This window comes from Leopardus geoffroyi, chromosome C1 (assembly GCF_018350155.1).
Source record: "Leopardus geoffroyi isolate Oge1 chromosome C1, O.geoffroyi_Oge1_pat1.0, whole genome shotgun sequence".
In the NCBI taxonomy this organism is placed as follows: domain Eukaryota; kingdom Metazoa; phylum Chordata; class Mammalia; order Carnivora; family Felidae; genus Leopardus; species Leopardus geoffroyi.
Window position 1 is genome coordinate 186,462,813 of NC_059328.1, and position 21,546 is coordinate 186,484,358.

Genomic DNA, 21,546 nt, shown 5'->3' on the forward strand with positions numbered 1-21,546 from the left:
CTAAACAGCCAATAGATAGATTAAATCGAAATTCTAAAATATATTCAGTTGATCCAGAAGAAGGCATAAAAGGATAAATAAACAGAGGAACAAATCAACAGCAGTAACAAACAGAAAATGAATAACAAAATGATAGACATAAGTCCAACCCTATGAATGAAAATAATTCAATGGTGATAGGAGTCTTTCAACAAATGGCATTGAAATAAGTGGATTATCCATATGGAAAAAAAATTGAACCCTAGCTCACACTGTACACAACTATTAATTTGCCATGGATCTGCCAAATCCATAATAAAAATCAAAATCATAGTGCTTTTAGAAGAGAACCTAGGAAAACAGTTTCATGACTTGGGGATAGGCAACATATTTTTTAGGCAGGATACAAAAGCGATCATGGATTATGAAAAATGATAAATTCTACTTCACCAAGAACAAAAACTTCTGCTAGCAAAAGTCACTGTTAGGAAAAAAGAATAGACAAGCCACAAAGTAGGTAAAAACTGAGATTTATTTAGAAGGGGACTATTTATAAGGATGTGATCAGGATATAGGGAAACCAAAAGAGATAGTGCCGGACCAGAGCTGGTAACAGCAGAGGGCAAGAAGAGGTTACTGGAACATAGAAGGAGAGAATCACGTGGAAAAAGTCACCTTTTATAAAAGCTGAGCCCACTTCTAACTTCAGGGTTAAGCATTGATATGTTAGCTTTATTAATGCCCCTGGCTCTTGAGATTTGTTCACGGATGGGAATGTGACATGAGTTGACTCAATGAGAGTGAATTGAGGAGTTGTGATCTCCAGAATGCAGATCAGTGACCTTCAGTCAAGAAACATAGCCAGCTTGGGGCAATCCCATAGCATAAGAGCCAGGGAAAAAAACAGCCTACCATGACTCTCTTCCATCTCTCGTATCTTTCTCTAGGGCTCCCTTTTAACTGAATCCAGCCAGAAGCCAAGGGCAGGGAAGCTGGTTGATACAGTCATAGGAGACACTGTAGGGGGCCCACCCTCATCACCTTGGCGTTTACATTCCCATATGATTTTTGTCAAAATCACATTTTAACATTTTTATTATATGATTACACAGGACTTGCCAACAGGACCATTCCAGAAGTCCCCATAGACACATGATCAGACTCTGCCAACTCTCAGCTTCCCAGCTCCTTCAGCTCTCACACTACCCATCATAAGTTTAGGGATTCCAGAAAGCATAGTCTTGGACAGCACATTCATGGTGCCTAACAGACTCCTTTCTGAGAAAGCTCAGCATAACTTCCATACCCACAGCTTACTGTGGAAGATTCCCTTACCCCCTTGTTGCCATGCTTTTTAACACTCCATCTTGGGTTGATTAAGCCAGGTATCTGTACATTTGCCAGTGATGTTTGACACAGATTTTGAAATTGTAACTGACTGACTGAACTAAAATTTGAATGTGAGACAGAGTCAGGTAACTGGTAGTATTTGTAGCAGAAAGCAGCTAAATCACTAGTATAATAGAGCACTTGAATAGAGTTAGATTCTAACTTCTGAGAAGATTTTTTAAAAAACCAGATTTGCTAAATCTCAACTGTTTCTTGAACCAATTTTCAATTTTTCGAGAGGCCTGCTAGGGTTTTGTGCTATATCCCAATAAACCTGAAGAAACCCTAACAGATCTCAGTTCCTTGCAAACTTAATATACCCAATTGTATCTTACCTTTCATTCAGTGACAGGCATAAAAGAAAAAGGAAACTTACTGCCTTTACAGTTGAGCAGTCTTGAAGTAGTCAAGTGAAGTTTGATCTAGCCACCCAATTGTATCATCGAGGACTTTTCTCATTGTCTATTCCTTCTGCCATCTACAGTGTTGGCTTCATTTCTAGGTTTCAGACAGAACCTATCCTCTCAGCTCTTACCATTTTATTATCAAGTGCTTAGAGGGGTAGAGAAAAAACTTCTGATAGTTTCTGTACAAGTCTTGAGATTCACTCTCATTGAGTCAACTCATGTCACATTCCCATCCATGAACAAATCTCAAGGGCCAGGGGCATTCATAAAGCTAACATATCAATGCTTTACACCTGAAGTTAGAAGTGGGATCAGCTTTTATAAAACGATCTGACTTACTAAAGATATGGGGGCTATGAAGAATGAGGTAAGTGGAGAATGGATGCTGAAAGCAACACACCTAGCCACATATGTCCACCACCTAGCCTAAATGGCGACCCAAAGATATACATACCTCTTCCAGTGACTTATTGAGTCCTGGCATTTGGCTTTAGGACTTCAAAGACCATTTCAAATATTTCAGATATATTTTATTAAGCTCTGGTAAGCCACACCAAAGGGGAAAGATGGGTCTATCCCAGGACTTGTCTCTCTACTGAACTGAAGTAACATCTATAATCAGCCATCTTCTTCCTGCCTCCTACTAAAACACATGGACATACACACACACTGTTAAAAGTATTCAATTCTTCCATGGGTCAAAATCCACACAGAAAAGATGCTTCATGCAAGAACTCTGGAGTTTCTCTAATATGGAAGTTAAGGGTTTTTAGCATTTTAATGAGGTACCAATTAGATATATTCATCCCCATTTCATACCGACCCTGTTTCCTATTATTTCTCTCCTACCTTCAAGGCCCATGAGCTATCTAAATCAAAGCAGACTTATAGAACTCACACTTGGTAATAAGTCAATGGAACACAAGATACAAACAATGTTGATTTATTCCTTTACTATACAAATAAAAAAGTTAATAAGACACCCTGAAAAGACAATAAAGAATACGTTTTTAAAAATTAGGCATACAGTTAGTTTGAGCTGTTAGCATATTGTCCTTGATTACAGAATTTTAAAGTAAAAATGTCCACTGATTCACAAGAAAAGGCTTTCTTATAATTTGTTTAAATTTATATGTGTTTCAACAAATTAAATACCCTCTTGCATCACAATGAACTTGAATCCATACCTTCCATCATATATGAAAATTAACTCAAAATGGATCATAGACCTAAAAGCTAAAATTATACAATTTCTGGAAGAAAATAGAGGAGAAAATATTTGTGACCTTTGGTTAGGCAAAGATTTCTTGGAAATTATATCAAAAGCACAATCTATAAAAGAATAATTTGAACCTCACTAAAATTAAAAACTTCTGGTCTTCAAAAGACAGTTAAAAGTGTGAACAGACAAGCCATAGACTGGGAAATAATATTTGCAACTCATATATATCTGGTAAAAAAAATGTATTCAGAATATACAGTTGATCCTTGGACAACATGAATTTGAACTACCGTGGTCTACTTTATATATGGACTTTTTTTTATAAATACAATATCATACTATAATGTATTTCCCGTCCCTAAGATTTTCTTAATAATATTTTCTTTTCTCTAGCTTATATTATACTTATACAAAATATGTGTTAAATTGACTGATTATGTTATTGGTAAGGCTTCCAGTTAACAGTAGGCTATTAGTAGTTAAGTTTTGGGGGAGTCAAAAGTTCTAAGCAGATTTTCAGCTATGTGGGGGAGTTATTGCCCTTCACCCCAACGTTGCTCAAGGGTCAACTATAAAAATAGCTCTCAAAATAACACATTTTAAGAATGGGCAAAGAAAATTAATAGACACTTCACCAAAGAAGATATAGGAATGGTAGGTAAGCACATGAAAAGATGTTCAACAGTATTAGTCAATAGGAAAATGCAAATTAAAACCACAGTGAGACACCACTTTGCATCCGTTAGAATGGCTAAAATTAAAACTATTGACCACATCAAATGTTGTTGAGGATGTAGAGGAATTAGAACAGACCCCTAATGGGAATGCAAAATAGTACAAAACTTTGGGGAAAGTTTGGCAATTTCTTATAAAGTTAAATATATACCTACCATATAATCTAGTCATTCTGTTCTTATTCATTTATTCGAGAGGAAAGCATATGTCCACACAAAGACTTTTCCACAAATGTTCATAGCAACTTTATTTGTAATTGCTAAAAACTGGAAACAACACAAAGAAAGGTCCATCAATAGATGAATGAATAAACAAATTGTGGTATACGGATATAATAAAATACCATTCAGCAATAAAAATGAATGTACTATTGATACATGAAGTAATATGAGTAATTAAAATAATTATGATGAATAAAAGGAGCCAGTCTCCAAAAGAGAGTGCATAATATATGAGTTCATTTATATAAAATTATAGAAAATGGGAACTAGGCTATAGTGACAGAAATTGGATCAGTGGTTGCCTGGCAGTGGGGGGTGGGAGGCAGGGAGGACATGAGGGATGGATCACAAAGGGGCACAAAGAGGGAATTTCTGGGGTTATGACTATGCTCCCTGTCTTGGTTGCAGTGAACATTCAACAAGTGTACATACGGCAAAACATCAAAGTGTACAATTTAAATGTGTGCAATTTTTTGTATGTCAATTACATTTCAGTAAAATGTTAAATAAATAAATATTTACTGCTTGCTTCACAGCATATATACTAAAGTTGGAAAGATACAAAGAAGACCAATATGGCCCCTGCACAAGGATGTGAAGCAAATTCGTGGAGCATTCTATATTTATAAATACATACATACATACATACATACATTAATGACATTTAAATGTGTTTGTTGAAAATATCCAGCCATGTTGTCATTTGACAACATTTACTGAATACTTCCATGTACTGAAGCTATAAGAAAATGCATGAGACTTAGCCCTGTACTCCAAAGGCTTTCAAAGTTGTTGGCGAGTTCTCATTTTGAACTCGTGGTGTTGGAGCTATTTGTAGGACATATAACATAGATTTAGGATCTAGAAGTCTACAGCCAAGGAACAAGGTATGAGCTGAAAATATAGATACTGGAGTTGGGATACAGAGAGCTAACAAAAACCTTGCATGAGAGAGGAGTCTAGAAATAGATTATAAACTGAAAAGTGAAAAGACTGAGCCCAGAACACTGGGGACACCAACCATCAGAGGCAGGAAAGGGAAGATGTGCCCAGTGTGAGATGGACAGGAGGTGATCGGAGAGCTTGGATGAGAACTCTGAATGATGGCACAGAGGAGCTGAGCCTTCTCCAAAAGAAGGTGGTGTCAGAGGAGGCCATAGATAAGGAATGAACAACGTCAATTGAATTTGGTAAATAGGAAGTCTCTTGGTGACAGCATTTTGGATGTCATTGTAGAGAGGAAGCCAGACACCAGTGCACTAATATTCTTGCATTGTGCTTTGGTTATCGTAAAGGAGGCAGAAAAGAATCAGTTTTAGACGTTTGGATCATCCCTTGTCAGATAAGATTCTATAGCACACCGGAGCACTGAAAAGATAACGTGTGAGTCTAAACTTCTGGTTTTTACTGCTCTTCTCTTTCATTTCTCCAGATAAACACAATCATACTCTCCTAATTTTCATCAGAATTAATGGCAGGCGCCACTTCATTATTCTCTTTCTCCTGCACTCAAGCCCTTCATTTAAATCCCTTATTTGTATCTAGCTCCATCTCTGTCCTGCAAACTGAATTTCCACTTTCTCCTCTCCTCCCCATCTTCAGGCATCTTGACATCTGGGTCTGACATGCTGGTGGGTGGGGATTGTAGTGTCAGATCAGGGATAGCCTAGAGAGTTTGATCACCAGACTGTGAGAAGCCGAATGTAGTTGATCTTCTAGATGGGAACTACAGTTTCTCATGAAACCTTTGCATGCCTTGAAATCTTCTATATGTCTCTGAAATCTTCACTACCAATGCAGTTCACTCTTTATAATAATGACCTACTTGGCCCCCTTCCCTGAGGTGGCCCCTCTCTGTTCACAGCCACCAGGCACTTGACTGCTCTCTCTAGACCATCTGCTACCCTGCTTTTGACTTATTGGCAAAAGGCAATGCTGGGTGGGTGACTTTAGAATTTGGGTTTAAGTAGCTCTTTCAGAGAAGTAGGCTTCAAGTAGTATTGCTAGTTTGGCTCTTATCTTATGTCCTTGTCCTAGTAACTATGCTTCTTCCTTCTTTTCTACCTTGTACTAGAATTCTTGAAATAAAATCCCCATCTCTGCTTCCTTCCTTTTCCTTGGTACCTGGCTTATTGGCTGGCTATATCAGATAAGAATTTAATTTGGTACTAAAGTAGTGAACAACAGTGGCTTAAACAAGATAAAAGTTTATTTTTCTCTAATATAAAAGACACCCAGAAGTAGATAGTCCAGGAATGTTATGATGGTTCTTCAGTGGTCAGGGACCAAGATTCTGTCTTTCCTTCTAGAATAACATCGTTAGTACTGTTTCTATTTTCAAGGTTACTTCATGGCCCAAATTGTCTGTTGAAGCACTAGCCATCATTGCTGTCTTTCAAGGAAAAAGCACAAGAAAGAGGTAATGGGATAGAGGAGGCACATAGCTCTTTGTTCTCTTCTTACAGAAGTTTCTAGAAAGTACTACCTAGTACCTTATTGTGCAAACCAAATAAAACAAAGGTTCTAAGTAAGAAGGAAAGAATGGATTTTTGGATAGATAATCAGAGGTCTCTGACATAATTGCTCAGCTTAGGAACTTTTGCCATTCATATTATACCCACCTCTTTCCCTGGACCAGTGTCCTAACCTATCTCTCTGAGCCTAATATCTGCTGATGGACTTCTACAAATCTGACTGTCTGCTGTTTACCCATCTGGGTCTCCAAATTTTGTCTGTTTCTAGAGTTTCTATTGCTGTCAAGTGTCCATATACTTGTTTAAATTACTTGATTAGTCCTAATTGGGCTTCGATGATGTTGACACCAGGTTTGGACTTCTTGTCTATGAATTCCTGGTGAACAATACTTTCCAGTATTGTCAAAGATGCTTGAAGTTCCCTCAGGGACAGGAAGATAGATGAGCATACTACACAAGAGGCAAATGTGGAGAAGGGTGATGACAATCATTATGTCGGACAGAAACACATCTGTTCTGAAGTAAGCAGATCCTCGCCCTGCTTGAACTACAGCATCTTTTTCTCCTCCTTGTCTAATCAGTTGTCATGTCTGGGATATGCCCCTGCATCCAAGGCCTTCATTTTCTGTTTGCTAACCAGATTGCTACCTTCCAAAATTTCTCCCCATTGTGGCCTCCTTGGCTCAGAATAATTTCTGGCTGTAATTCTTCAGTCTTAGACTTTATCTTAGAAATTATGTTTTCTTCACTTTCTCCTTCACCTGAGCTGTCAGACGCCCATTCTCAATAATAGCATCTCCAGGCTCTACCCCTGAGAATGGTGATAAACAAATTTGTGAGAACAGGCTCATACTGGCTTGAGAGAGCCAATTGCTAAATTTAAAATATATTAAAAATACAAATAAATATATAAAGTTGTTGAACTGTTGATAGCTTGAAACTGGCTGTGATAGGAGTATTTAAAACATGGAAATTGGCAAATGCTACCAATTAGGGCCTTTTATTCCCCTAAAAAGTGGTTTAGTAGCACACCATTGCTTGTTTCTCTCCATAATCGTCCTTTGTGCATATGCATGTGTGCGTGCACGTGCACACACACACACACACACACACACAGAGCGGACAGTCTAACTCCAGATCCTCATCTCTTCAGTCTATCTCTTAGCTTTCAATGGCAGATAATCTTTTAATACTTAGCTACATCCAACAATTCAATATTTTGGCTCCTACCTTAAAACAAACACTTGTAACAGTTGATAATTGAATATATATTTTAGGAATACATTCTGGACCCTAAATAGACTTATCCAAAACTCCTGACCACACCGTTTGAAAACTGCTAATGTAGCATATCTGTCCGTCTGCAGAACACATATAACCATACGCAGAAATCATTTGTGGGGGGGAAAACTTAGATACTTAAAATGGTGTTTCAGTAGAGGGAATTCATGTATCAGCATCAGAGATGCCTTATCACAGAATATTAGCTTCTTTAAACTTAATATTTGAAGGAAGAGAGTCAATTTGTTATTATAGGTATTTCAGAAAGCCTTGTATAAACTGTGCAATGAAAAAGCTTCATAAGCCAACCAAAATTGTCAAGTTGCTTTGCCTTTGACAAGAACTATCAACTCAGATAATTCTGTTGCCTCACAATGATCAGGAGCTTTGTGACATGTATCTTTGATGAATAACAATAAAAAATGAATTATTGCTTATCATTATAGTATTTTAGTAAATAAAACCATCCAAAACATGGAAGGGAAAATAATAGAAGGATGATGGAAAGCTAGGGACCACTAGACTATGAATTTTTTAACAGTGTGTCAATTTCTTACTTTAAAAGTCCAATGTTTATAAACATGTTTATAAACATTAGAGTTTCCACATATAATGACTAGAAGCACAGGCTCTGGAGACAGACTTCCTGGGTTCGTATTAGAGTTTCGTCACTTACTAGCTCTATGATTTGGGTCAAATTACTTCATCTCTCTGTGCTTCAGTTTTCTCACCTATGAAACAGAAATAAAAGCACCTACCTTACATGATTACCATGAAACCAAAATGAAATGCCTCATAAAGTGCTTAGAATGATGTCTGGTATGTACCAAACAACTAATAAATATTTGCTATCATTTTTATTATTAATACTATTTTTGGAATGCTTATAATGTGTCAGCAACTGTGCTACACGCTTTAGATTCAATCTCCTGTAACAGTGTGAGGTACAAATTAGGCCCATTTTATAAGAAAATAGACCCTCAATGAAATGATATAACTTTTCCAAGTTCTCCTGGATGGTAAGTGAAAGAGCCTGGCTCAGTGTGGTCTAGGAGTTCCCACTTAAATGATAGAAAGGTGTAAAACCAATCCATTCCATCCTGATATTTAGTATTCTATTGGGAAATTCTTCCTTCGTAGTCAACCGAACCCCTGCATGCTGTAGCATAAACTATTCTTGTTCTGTCTTCAGCAAATACAGAAAAACCCAATAACATCCTGTGTTTCCACTCAAAGACATTAAGTTTCCCTTCTGACTTGTTTTCTCCAGGTTTTGAAAACACACAAGTCCCACAGGCCTTCTTCATGAACTGTATTTATTAACCATAGAATAATCTCTGCAGAAGCATTTCCACATTCTCTAACCATAATTTTAAAATTAGACTTTAAATCTGAAGTTCATTATTAATGTAAGTAGGGTGCAGTATCCTTTGGCTGAACTTGCTTTGTTTATGAAGCAGCTGGATATAAGGGTCCTTATCCCGTTTTAGACTTTCTTATCCCACCTTCTTATCTAGAAGCTGCTGTCCACAAAGTGTTCCGACATAACAAGAATTCAAAAGCTTTTCAAGTTTGCACATCATTTTATTTCATGGGGGTGAGTACAGATTCATTTACATTTAGTTGTGAAACCAAGAAGACATTTAAATAGTTATGTGGATTGGTGTTCCTTAAAAGATGAATATTATGTCATTGTTAATCATTCATTCATTCATTCTTGTCTGAGTCAGGCACTGTGCTAGATACGGGGAACAAAAGACACAGTCCCTTCTCACAGGGAATGTGCAGGTCTCATCAGGGAGATAAATGCACAATTACCTAATTACAATAGAGCAATGCAGAGAAAGCAACAGGAACGTGGGGAAAAGGGGCAGGGAAGGTACCCTGGAATGTGGAGAGGGTCTGATAAAAAGTCCTGGGTGACCAATCAGAGACCCAGGCTCTAAACCCAGGCTTACTATTTACTTTGTTATTTATTATGCCATCTGTTACGGTTGAATCATATTCCCTCCCATAAAAAGAAAAGAAAAGATATCCTACCTCAGAATGTGACCTTACTTGAAGATAGGGTTATTAAAATGAGGTCATTAGTGTAGACTCTAATCCAAAAGAGAGGAATTTGGACACAAGGACAGAAGCACATGACGGGAAGACAATGTGAAGAGACATAGGGAGAAGTCAGCCATCTATAAGCCAAGGAACGCATCTTCCCTCACAGCCCTCAGAAGGAGTCAATCCTGCTGACACCTTGATCTTGGACTTCTAGTCTCTAGAGCTGTGAGGCAATAGATTCCTGTTACTTACACCACCCACCCAGTCTGTGGCATTTTGTTATGGTGGCCCTAGCTGACTAACAGACCATTGCACTGTGACAAGTATACCCCACATCTCAGGCTCCATTCTAGGCAACGCACTTAGAACACAACCAATCAGAAAACTGCCTGAATCTGCCTTTGGCTCATTAGTATGCTGTGACTCAGAGGAATCTTGAGGTTTCTTTAAATAGTGACTTTGAGTCTGCAACAAGTTTCTTTTACCCTCTCTAGTATGGATACCACCCATCGGCCTTTGTTTATAAGGTAAGTAATAATACAAGAATATGGGGAATATTAGAGTACAAGCAATACCCAATGGATAAAACTTTCTGGTAAGTAACAGATCAATATGGCACTACTTACAAAATGGTTAATAAACATACAAAAAGAAGTTCCATCTCACATGTGATCTGATTTTTGACAAAAGTACTCTTGGTAAATGAAAGATGCTAATACACATCAGAGAACCAACAAATGCACGCATCCAGAGTGAACTATAGCCTATTCACCTATAACACACACACAGACTGGTGCCATTTGTCTTCCTGTTAGCACAAGGTTGAATGAACCCGAAATTATCTTCCTAGGATTTACAGTGACATGTAACCTCTAAAACCCAAAACTAAAACCCCCAATACCCACCTTCCACTAGGTGTATATTCATTTCAAGCAACAGATTTTGAGAAGTTTTTAACCTGAACAAATGTGAAGCAGTGAAAAGATAACCTAGTAGTTAGCTCCTGGATAGACGAAGTAAGTTCAGCCAAAGGACATTACTTGTTTTGTTTTTTGTTTTGTTTTGTTTTGTTTTGTTTTGTTTTGTTTTGTTTTGTTTGTTTCCAGCATGCTTTGCCCTCAGGCCGGCAGGGTTACCTTTTCTTTTCTCACCCCAAGTCTTCCTCTTTTCTGGAAAATTTCCAAGCAGAACCCTGGTTCCAGGTCATAACAGCTCCATCTGCTGCCATTGGAACTTGGAGGGAGTGACTCACGCCTGTGCATTTGCCTCAGCAAGCCTTCCACAAGCCTTTGTTCCTCTGCCCAGCCACCCCTCAGCCCCTTGGCCTTGGCCAGTGTCCACAATGGGCTTTTCTTTCAGTCTTTCGTGACTTACGTCCTTTTACTTAAAAAAAATTATAATTATAAAAATGATATACAAAGGGAAAAAAGAAGTGTATAAAGTTAAAAATGGAATAAGTCCTTCATTCCAAGGGTTATCAGTGTCAACAATGTGCATATCCCTCAAGATACATAGATTTCTACCTCCTTTCCTCCCCGCCCCCTTTTTACAGGACATTCTGTACAGATTGTTCTGACTTGCTCTTATCACTCAAAAATATGTCAGCAGATATATGTCTCTCTCATTTTTAACAGTTATTATTCTACAATGTACATGTATTAAATTTATTTAACCATTCCTCTACTCATAAATGTTGAGGTGTGGTCCAGTTTTTTTTGGCTCTTATGAGTGGTACTATAATAGACATACACATAAATATATTTTTGCACACTTAGTGTTTCTGTAGGATAAATTACTTGTGATGGAAATGTTTGATCAAAGTACATATGTATTTTTAATATTTTTTTTTTAATTTTTTTTTTTTTTTCAACGTTTATCCACTTCCGGGACAGAGAGAGACAGAGCATGAACGGGGAAGGGGCAGAGAGAGAGGGAGACACAGAATCGGAAACAGGCTCCAGGCTCTGAGCCATCAGCCCAGAGCCCGACGCGGGGCTCGAACTCACGGACCGCGAGATCGTGACCTGGCTGAAGTCGGACGCTCAACCGACTGCGCCACCCAGGCGCCCCTATTTTTAATATTTATACATACTGAAACTTGCTTTCCAGAATTTTTATCAATTCACAGTCAGTTGAGTATGCAAGTTGTTACTTATACAAATTCACAAACACTTGATATTGAAAATTTTTTTTGCCAAACTGATAAGTAAAACTTACTATCTTGTTTTTACTTACACTCTGATTATTGGTGAGATTGAGTATGTTTTCACATGCTTATTAGCACATATTCCTTCTTTTGAGAATTCCTTCTTCATATCCCATGTCTATTTTCTTACTTTGCTGCTTCTTTTTCTTATTGATTTCAAGAAGCTACTTGTTGTTTTGCATATCAACCTCTTCCTGTTGTGTACATATGTTGCATATATTTTCTCCCGTTAGGTAACGTTGTTTATAGTATCTTTCACTGCACAGAAATGGGGGTTTTTGTACCCAAATCTGTTTAATCTTTTCTGTTATAGTTTCTAGAGTTTTTATCATGATTGTTCTAACTAGTATTATAAACAATATTGTGAGTCTGCCATGCTTTCTTTAAGTCATTTTTATTTTTCTTTGTTTAGATTATTAATTCACCTGGAATTTTTTTCTGAAATATGGAATAAGATAGTGGAATAAGATAGTAGTTACACTTAACTCAACAGGTTTTTTTACTCAGATAACAATTCCCCATAGGTAGTCAGCAAGTAGATACCATAGAGTGACTCAGAGACTCAAGTTCCTTTCACTCTTACTCTCCTCTAGGTAACTAGTCAGTAAATGACTACTCAGGACACAGTGACCTACTGCCTGGTTTTGTAAACAGAGTTTTATGAGAATACAACCATTTCCATTTGTATACGGAGAGTCTGTGACTGCTTTCCCATAAAACAACAGAGTTGAGTAGTTGCAATAAAGACCTTATGACCCAAAAAGCCTAAAAACGTTTACTATATGACCCTTTACAGGAAATGTTTGCTGACTCTTGCTCTAGAGTCCCAGATTCCTTAGTTTTCACTTGGCAGGTTAAAAACAGAGATCATGTAGTAGGTCTTCCATGGGTGGGGCCTGGAAGTGGGGTATAAAACGTTGGTCAGAATTCAGTCACATGGCCTCACCTAACCACACAGGAGAATAGGAAATGTGAATTAGCTGTGTGCCCAGGGTGAAAGAGAAACAGATTTGTGGAATTATTAGCCAATCTCTGCCACAGGTACGTTGCAATGATTTGTTTCTTTCTTCCTCTCTATTTTTAATCAGAATAGGCTAGTTTATACTGCAGAAACATTACAACCCCTAAATCTCAGTAGCTTTAACAAGGTTTATTTTCTTGCTTGCACTACATATCCAGTAAGGATGAGCAGGGGTGGCATTGCTCATTGTGACTGCACGTTCCAATCCAATGGAGAAGCCACCACCAGGCACCTTGCTGGTTGCAGGACTAAAGAGAAAAGGGAGTGTAGTGTGGTGATGGATGAAGCTCTTAACTTCTGCCCAGAACTGATACTCATCACTTCTAAGCAAGTTGCAGTGCTACACTGCCCTTCGGTAGGGTGGAGAAGTGCAATCCTACCATGAGCTTCAAAGGAAGTAGGGCTGGAATATTTGTGGACAGCCCTAATAAATGTCACACTCACATACAAAGAACACATTCATCTCCTCCCTGCGGGAAATCACCCAGACTCCATCCAGTCACTCCACCTAGTCAAAGTCAAGGATTTCTAAATAATGGCTCTCCAGCAGGTCTGAACAGTGGTCTGGAGCCTGGTGGCCTAGTAGTCTTACGCTAAAGCCTAGCAACTAAAATCACTCTCTGTCCCCACCACTTATTCAGATGCCAAAATTCTAACAGAGACAACAACTGATTATGGCCTAAAACAATCTTCTGGGATCTGAGCTGCTTGCATGAGAGTGAACCCTACTCTGAATGCCCAGAGAATCAGGAGCTCAGCACAATCTAAAGGGGTGGAATATGGGATTTTGCCGAAATCCATACTGCAGAGAAAGAGTCAGCCTCATTGAGAGATGGATCAGTGTTGCTCCACAATTACAATTAAGCACATTGGACAAAGGGTGTGGGTGACAATATGGAAGAAAGCATATTGAAAATGCCTCTATAGAAATATTAGAATATATAACATACTTTGTCCATCTCTCAGAGAACATTTACTCTTATGATTCTTGTTTGTTGGCATAAGAAAAGACGTTCACTTTTTATTTAGTTTAGAAAATGGTAAAATGAGATTCATGGATTATAATTATGGAGAATCATTTTGAACAACAGCATCATACTAGCATTAGATAAGCCCCAGATAAAAATTTCAAATAATATAATTTTTCAAATAAATTTTCAGTATCTGGTACAAACACTGATTCATATTTTTCCATATTCTATTTTTCAATTTTTATATCTCTATGCAGTTATAGAAATGTAATTCGTATGTTTTTTTTTAATCATTTATGCTTAACTCATCAAAATATTGCTTTGTGAGTTATTCGATGTGCAAAAAGTTGTTTTTTTATTTTTATTTTTAAAAAAATTTTTTTTTTCAACGTTTATTTTTGGGACAGAGAGAGACAGAGCATGAACGGGGGAGGGACAGAGAGAGAGGGAGACACAGAATCGGAAACAGGCTCCAGGCTCCGAGCCATCAGCCCAGAGCCCGACGCGGGGCTCGAACTCACAGACCGCGAGATGGTGACCTGGCTGAAGTCGGACGCTTAACCGACTGCGCCACCCAGGCGCCCCTGATGTGCAAAAAGTTTTTACACACTTCTCAATAAGCATTTTAAACCCTCTCTCCCAGAAACAGAAGTTTTCATTTTTTCCAGAGTCAATAATTATTTTCTCTAGTTACTTTATAATTGTCTTTCCATGGGCTAGGCCATTTCCAGGAGAAGATTAATTTTAGTCTAGTTTGTGGTACAGGGGCCACTACTACACTCCTATTCTCCATTTGTTTTTTTTTCATCAACTCAGTGCTTTAACATTTTGCTCTCAATACACATGCCAGTTATTGTTGTAGCTACTATCTACTTGCTGGGAAATAGCCCTCAAATGCAAAAGGCCAAGTATGGGCTTCTGAAAACTCTTTTTTCTCGCTGGTCATATTCAGTTCTTTAAAGCATTTTTCTTTCAGATTTTACTAAACAATTCAGATTTGGCATCCTGGGAAGAGTATGAAATAGTAGAGGAAAGGAATGAAGTCTGAGTTCAATGTTATTTCCCAAGCCTTCCCAGGAAAACATTAATTTATTATTCATTTTGGAATTCTAATTATGGAGATAACCCCCTCCATTAAATACATTATTTTGCCACAGAACCTAAAAGGTACATCAAATTTAAGTCTAATTGCTACAAGTTACCTTTATACCTAAATTTAATAAGCAATGGGATGTTTATCCTTCATATTTATATGTGATATGGCTTTTATTTTTTTACATTTACTTATTTATTTTGAGAGAGAGAGAAAGTGCAAGTTGGGGAGGGGCAGAGAGAGAGAACTCCAAGCAGGCTCTGCACTGTCAGCGCAGAGCCCCATGAGGGGCTCAGTCTCACAAGCACGAGATCATTACCTGAGCCAAAGCTGGATGCTTAACAGCTGGAGCTATGCAGGCCCCCCATATGTAATATGGATTCTAGAAGCAAGTTTTCCTATTTGCAGCATAGGTGGGGCCAGACGGTACAAGTTCAAATCCTCACTCCACCATTTGCTACCAGATAACTTAGGCAAGTTATTTAACTTCTCCATGCTTGTTTCTTTATCTAAACAAACAAACAAAACAAAACAAAATGGACAAAAATAGTACCTACCTGATAGGATTGTTTGAAGATTAAATGAATTAATACTTATAAAGCATTTGCAAATATTTAAATAAATTATGTGATCAATACATAAATCCAGTGTAACAAGTATTGCCACCACAAGTCGCATAAGAAAATGAGTTCCTGTACTTTTAACTCCTCTATTTATTATGGCTGGGCTTTGTCAACAGAGGCACATAATGTTAGCAGACTTGAACTTTACCGGAAAGGTGTTAGATTTTATATCAAATTATGAATTCCTAAAGAGCGGATTATGTACCATTCTGCTATACACTCAGGGACCCCTTAGGAGTTCAGAGTGTGAGATACATAACTACCCCTGGTCTGAAATTTGTTAAGGGGCTTTGACATCCAAAGAACCGTTGAGAAACAGTTACTAGTATTGAGAATACGGGAGGCTAAGAAGTCACCATTTTAAAAAAATAAACTAAATTGGAGCGCTGCCTGCATTTCACTCTACTGCCTCTGGAAGAGGTGTGTTATCTAAAGTGCTTCCATCATGAATAATGATTGAGAAACTGCCTTTACTCTCCCGACTACTGTACTCCCAGGTACAAATCCGTGGACGGATGCCCAGGTGTCTATCTGGAACTTGGTTATTACACACGTTAGAGTAACCCATCCTCCAGGAGCCGATTGTGAACAAGAAGGAAAGGAAGGGGCGGGAACACTCCGGGTTAGCAGGGTTTCTAAGGACAGACCAGAGCCCAGGTACTTTTTGAGCGCCTAGTTAGTTCTTCAGGTCATTTCGAAATCTGCTATCTTTGTTTACATTTTGAGCTTGGCCCAGCACCAGAAAGCATTACTACCTTCTAAAAGGAGAAGCATCCTGCATTTGTAGATAGTGCTGGGGCGAGCAAAGTTCATTTTCCCTCGTGTGGGAGGACGACTCTCCTGCAACACGTGCGGGTTGTGACAAAATCTTTGAATAGCAGGGGCAGTTTAAGTGAGGTGGAGTATTGGGGAGAGGCGAGGAGGTAGGTGTGGGGCAAGCAAGCAAAGTGCGGAAGCTGTACGGGGATTCTTCTAGAAAGTGGGGTGGGAAAAGGAGCTAGGGAGGGCGTGTGGAGGGAAGGCATCTGTGTCAGAACGTGCGTGTGAGCGGATACAAAACCCGAGAGAGGCGTGAGCAGCGCGCTGTGTGTGCGAGCGGGAGCGAGGGGCGCCGGCTCGGGGTGTGTGCGCCTGGGTGAGTGACACTGAGGGGCGGGCTGGCCGGTCGGCCGGCGGGCGGGAGCAGCCTGCGAGGGGCGGGAGTGTCCCTGCGTGGAGCGGGCCGATCCGGAGTTGTGTCAGTGAAGGAATCCAGTCCGGGGGCCGAGCTGGCTGCGCCCTCCGCCGCGAGCGCCGGCAGCGCGGGGCGAGCTCCGGACGGCGCGCGGCCCAGGCAGCGGCTCCCGCTCGGCCCGCCCTCCGCGCCGCAGGGGCCGCTACTGCCGCTGCGCCTCCCCCGGCGACCGCGCCCCCGGCCGCCGTCTCCCGGCCCGGGACAGAGCGACCAACGCTCGGCACAGAGGTAAGCCCGGGACTCGCGGCCGCCGCCGCCCGGGACCCCCCCTCCCCGCGCGCCGGGCCCGGACCGGGATGCGGGGCTCAGGCGGACGCGGTGGGGCCTGGGCGGCCGGGACGGAGGCTCGGCCCGGGCCGAGCGTTCCGCAGCCTGGGCCGCCCAGCCCCCGCCGCCTCTCGGGGCGCTGGGTGTGGCCCCCGCTCGGCGCCGACGCGGGCTGGCGGCACAGACCGGACGCGGAGGTCGCCGTCCTTCCTTTCTCAGGCCGGCGCGAGCGAACGAGCCGGCGGGCGGGAGGAGGTGCCGGGTCCGGCGCACATTTGCGCGCCCAGGGCAAGCGTGTGGCCGCCGCGCTCCGACGTGGACCCGCCCGCCCCGGATCTGAATCGGCCGCGGTCCCTCGCCGGCCCTCCCCGGCGCGAGCGCCCCCTTCCACTCACGGGGCGGAGTGAGACCCACGGCCACCCGCCGCCCTCCTCCCTCGCTCGGAGCCGCGGAGCTGCCCGCCTCAGCCGGGACCGGCCCACCCTCGACCGCGTCCCGGCGCCCGGCGGGAGCGGGATGCGGTGGCCGCGAAGTCGCCGCGATGGCAGGCGGGGTGACGCGGGCAGACGCCGGGCGACCCGGCCGCGGGACAGAGCGGTCGCGCCGCCGTGTCCGGGCTTGTGGACCCGGAGTCCTCAGGCGGCGGCCGGGGCTCGGATCCGGCGGCGGCGGCGGACTGAAGCCCAAGGCGTCAGTTGTTTCAGAAACGCGGAGAGCGTTCTTCGCGCCATCAGCACGCTAGACTTTGCGTGTCTCAGAAGATCGGCCCTGCTCGCTCGCACCGTGTTGGGTTGTTAATACTTACTGCAGACGTAGGAGGTGAAGGGCTGAGACTTCACCTGGACCGAGATGCTACCGAGGCTTCACATCTTCGCAAGTGGAGGCTTCCCGTTCTTGGGGGGTTGGGGTGTGTGTGTTTGTGAACTTCGTGAGCTTTCAGTTCCCATCAGTCCTGGTTTCAGCGGATGTCAAGGTTTTGGAGACCTGACGCTGTAAAGATTCTTTCGGTACAGCATTTTCTTTTCAGTGTATTACAGAATCTGTAGCTTGAGAACTAGTGAAAAACCTTGAACTTCAGACACAGCCTCTTTCTTTACGTGAAATGTTGTATGTAATATTTTTCACTTATTTAAAAAAATTAAATGTTATGTTAACTTTACTAGTCCTCTCAAAAGTAAAAAAAAAAAAAAAAAAGACTCACATTTTAGAACCTATGCAGAGGAAAAGGCTTATTCCAGTATTTGAAAGAGTATGGTCGTGTGACCTTTATGACATGGTTTTAGTTGGTCTTAGAGGAACAATTCATTGCCGTTCTGATTGATTTTATTTTCTGGAGATTAAGCAGATGTGCAATATGTCAGGGAAAAAAGAGGACAGGAAGTCAGAAATTGCTTCATTCTGAAAAAGAAAATATTCAAGTAGCAAATCCAATTATTGTGAAAGATTCTCTGAAAATAAAGACTAAGGTTGCCTTCTGGATAAAGTATTTCATTGGCTTTATAAAACTGTATCATTAAACCAGAAAGCAGTGTGTTGCATGCATGGGGGCAGTTTTAACAAGTAACTGTACTGTTAAATAATATCTGTGTATGTTAATATTTATTGGATCTTTAACTTGGGCAAAATCAACTTTGGGAATGATTTTCTATTTAAACAAAGCAAACATTGCTGCATCTCTAATTAGTGTTTTGGATTAAACTCAAGCTTTGTTAAAACCTATTTTATGGAGGAATAGAATGTAAAATATATCAAATTCTGTATCTGTGTGGCTTTACACACACACACACACACACACACACACACACACACACGACTAGCCCCAAAGATAATTTGCATAAAAATACAAATGACTTGAATGTTTAAGAGCATAGTAAAAACTCAACATCTGGGAAAGGAGTAATATACTCCTTTTTCCTTTCTTTAATCCCTGCCTCTGAAAATATTAAATTATTTCCTAGGGATCAATTAGTTTAACGTACTAATTTAGACAGTTGAGACTCCTTTTGTATTTACGTTGTTTTTGGGAGCTCCCTAGTGAAAGTCTTAAATTGATTTGCTTCTGTGTTCCCACTGGTTTTCAAGTGGCCATTGTGGGGATGGGTATCTATGGGCTTGTGAAGCTGTTCTACCACCTCATGATGATCAGGGAAAGAAAATGCTTAGGCCACACCATTGCAGTCTTTGAAGTGCTGCCAGTCGGAAGCATCTCCTAGATCAATTTTGCTGTGCAGATAGAAATACCGTAAGAAGTTAAGCTTTAGAGATGTCTCATTTTTGGTTCTAAGGTTTATCAGTTTCTCAGTCTGTGATCATAGAATGGTCCTGTCATTAACAATGAATTTTCACTTATGGCATATGTGTGAAAGGCGCCTTGGTGGTCTTTATTCTATTTTCTTTACATAATTTGAATCAGCATCTCATGATGTGAGCTAGGACAAGAACTTTTGGTTACAGTTTTGATAAAATGGAAGAAGTTGAGGTTGCTGGTAGTAAGATCCAGGCTGCCGCCACCTGTCTGGCCACATGATAAAAGTGGAGTGGGTTTTGTATGCAATAGAAAGATATTGCCTGCTCACTGCCCTGTCCTGTTCTGTAGACCCTTTCCTGACTGTGATAATTATATCATATGTCTGTTACAATTTTTGTGCGCAGAATAGCCACTTTTATAAGCGTGGCACAGGACATGAGGGAAGATACATAATATGGAAAGACTTAAGTGATGGAGGCTGTTTATTGATTTTTGAATGATTGTGCATAATTCAGCTAATCAATTCATTCCATCACTGTTATGCGTTAGAGTGTAATCACACAATTAAAATATGATTTTCATGACACAAACAGTTAAAGACCAAGTACACATAATTATAGAGGAAAAACAAACCTTTCTTTTTTCTTTCCTTTTTTTGAAGTAGTCTGCTATGAAGGTGTTATTTCCTTGACACATCAAAATGGCTAATTTGGAGTTGTGATGCTTGTTATGTAAATAGGCCATATGCCGTATTTCTCCAGTTTATTCGTTCAGTGTTGTAATGGATAGGATCCCCTAAGTACCATAGCTAAGAATAATAGTCTGTGAAGATGTGTTTCTCTCTACTATTTATGTCGTTTCCATTATTTTTGTTTAACAGCTAGTATTTTTATTTTCTAATAAAAAATTCTTAAACATGGGGTGCCTGGCTGGTTCAGTCAGAGGAGCATGTGACTTTTGATCTCAGGGTTGTGAGTTTGAGCCCCACGTTGGGTTTAGAGATTACTTAAATAAATAAAAACTTCAGAAATGTTTTTCTTAAATATGATGGTGTTACCTATTTGTATAGCATGCAAATTTTTGTCTCTAGTATAGACACAAACTCTGTTCCCATTTATGCATGCAAATTTTTCTCTAGTATAAACACAAACTCTGTTCCCATTTATGCACCTGTTTAATAGACTTTTCATGGCGGATGTCCTGCTGTCAGACTAAAGGCTGCATGCCTGATACAAAGTTTTTGTATTCTTTGCTAAACCTATTCCTTTCACAATGAGAAGATGTTCCTTGATACTCGGCATTCTCTTTGTCACCTGGACTTGAGACCCAGGGACCATCCTCTGGCTCCTCCATCTTTCATACTGTGCATCAAGTTCTGTTAACTTTTCCTTTTTAATAGTGTCTCTGAACCGGTCCCCATATCTCCTCTGCATTCCTCACTCTCCTGGATAGCCCAGGTCCATGGCCATCTCTGTTCTAGGATGATTAGAGTGAGCTGTACCTTGGTCTCTCACTAACTGAGTTCTCCCCACTCTGTGTGCTCCCACCACATCAGCCTTCCTAAACTCTTCTCCTTAGAACTCCTCTCCAAGGATTGTCTCGCTGGAAGGCTGTGTTGACCTCAGGTTTATCTGATTCTAAAGCCAGTACTCTTTCCACTAGTTCATATACTTTCCATGCCCTTGCCTTTAGTTCCACCTCTCAACCTGGTTTGAATGTACTTTACAGTTTTGCCCAAATTTGGTTTACCAAGTTTATTTTCTAGTCCTTTCCAACATGAACCTTCTATTCCTGGTAATCGGATCTCACTGCCCTTCTAAGATGACTTTGTACCCTTTTGTTCATGCTCTGCTTTTTAGAACATTTTTTTTTCCTTTTTCCTCTAACCTAACAACAATCTCCCAGTTAAAGTCAGCCTGATCATGTTACTCACTGGTTTCTTCTTCTTCTGCCCTTTTGTCCGCACCATCCCTTTAGACCATCAGGTACTCTCCGGTACTCTTGTATGCTTAATTCTTGCTTTTCCAACTAGACTGAAAGTTCCTTGAGGGCACTGTTCTAACTTGCATGCTATCCTTTAACCGTCTATGGGCCTTGGCATAGGAAGCTCTTGATAAGTATAC

At 40.6% G+C, this 21,546-nt stretch overlaps 1 protein-coding gene and 1 non-coding gene across 11 annotated transcripts in view; both read left to right on the forward strand.

The window, feature by feature from the left end:
• The first annotated feature begins 4,474 nt into the window (after nucleotides 1-4,474).
• LOC123600160 lies at nucleotides 4,475-4,580 on the forward strand. Its single transcript, XR_006713535.1, has one exon. It is a non-coding gene; the product is annotated as a U6 spliceosomal RNA (small nuclear RNA).
• An 11,962-nt stretch (nucleotides 4,581-16,542) lies between these two features.
• Nucleotides 16,543-21,546, forward strand: part of SPATS2L (spermatogenesis associated serine rich 2 like) — a 167,482-nt gene continuing 162,478 nt past the window's right edge. For 2 of the 10 annotated variants that reach the window (XM_045480657.1, XM_045480665.1), the window contains exon 1: nucleotides 17,392-18,182. In XM_045480657.1, coding sequence (XP_045336613.1) covers nucleotides 18,141-18,182 — 42 coding nt within the window. In that variant the 5' untranslated portion in view covers nucleotides 17,392-18,140. Of the gene's footprint in view, nucleotides 16,598-16,757; nucleotides 17,137-17,391; nucleotides 18,183-21,546 lie in introns of those variants that run through there. The other 8 variants (XM_045480662.1, XM_045480671.1, XM_045480667.1 and 5 more) reach the window with 8 other exon arrangements.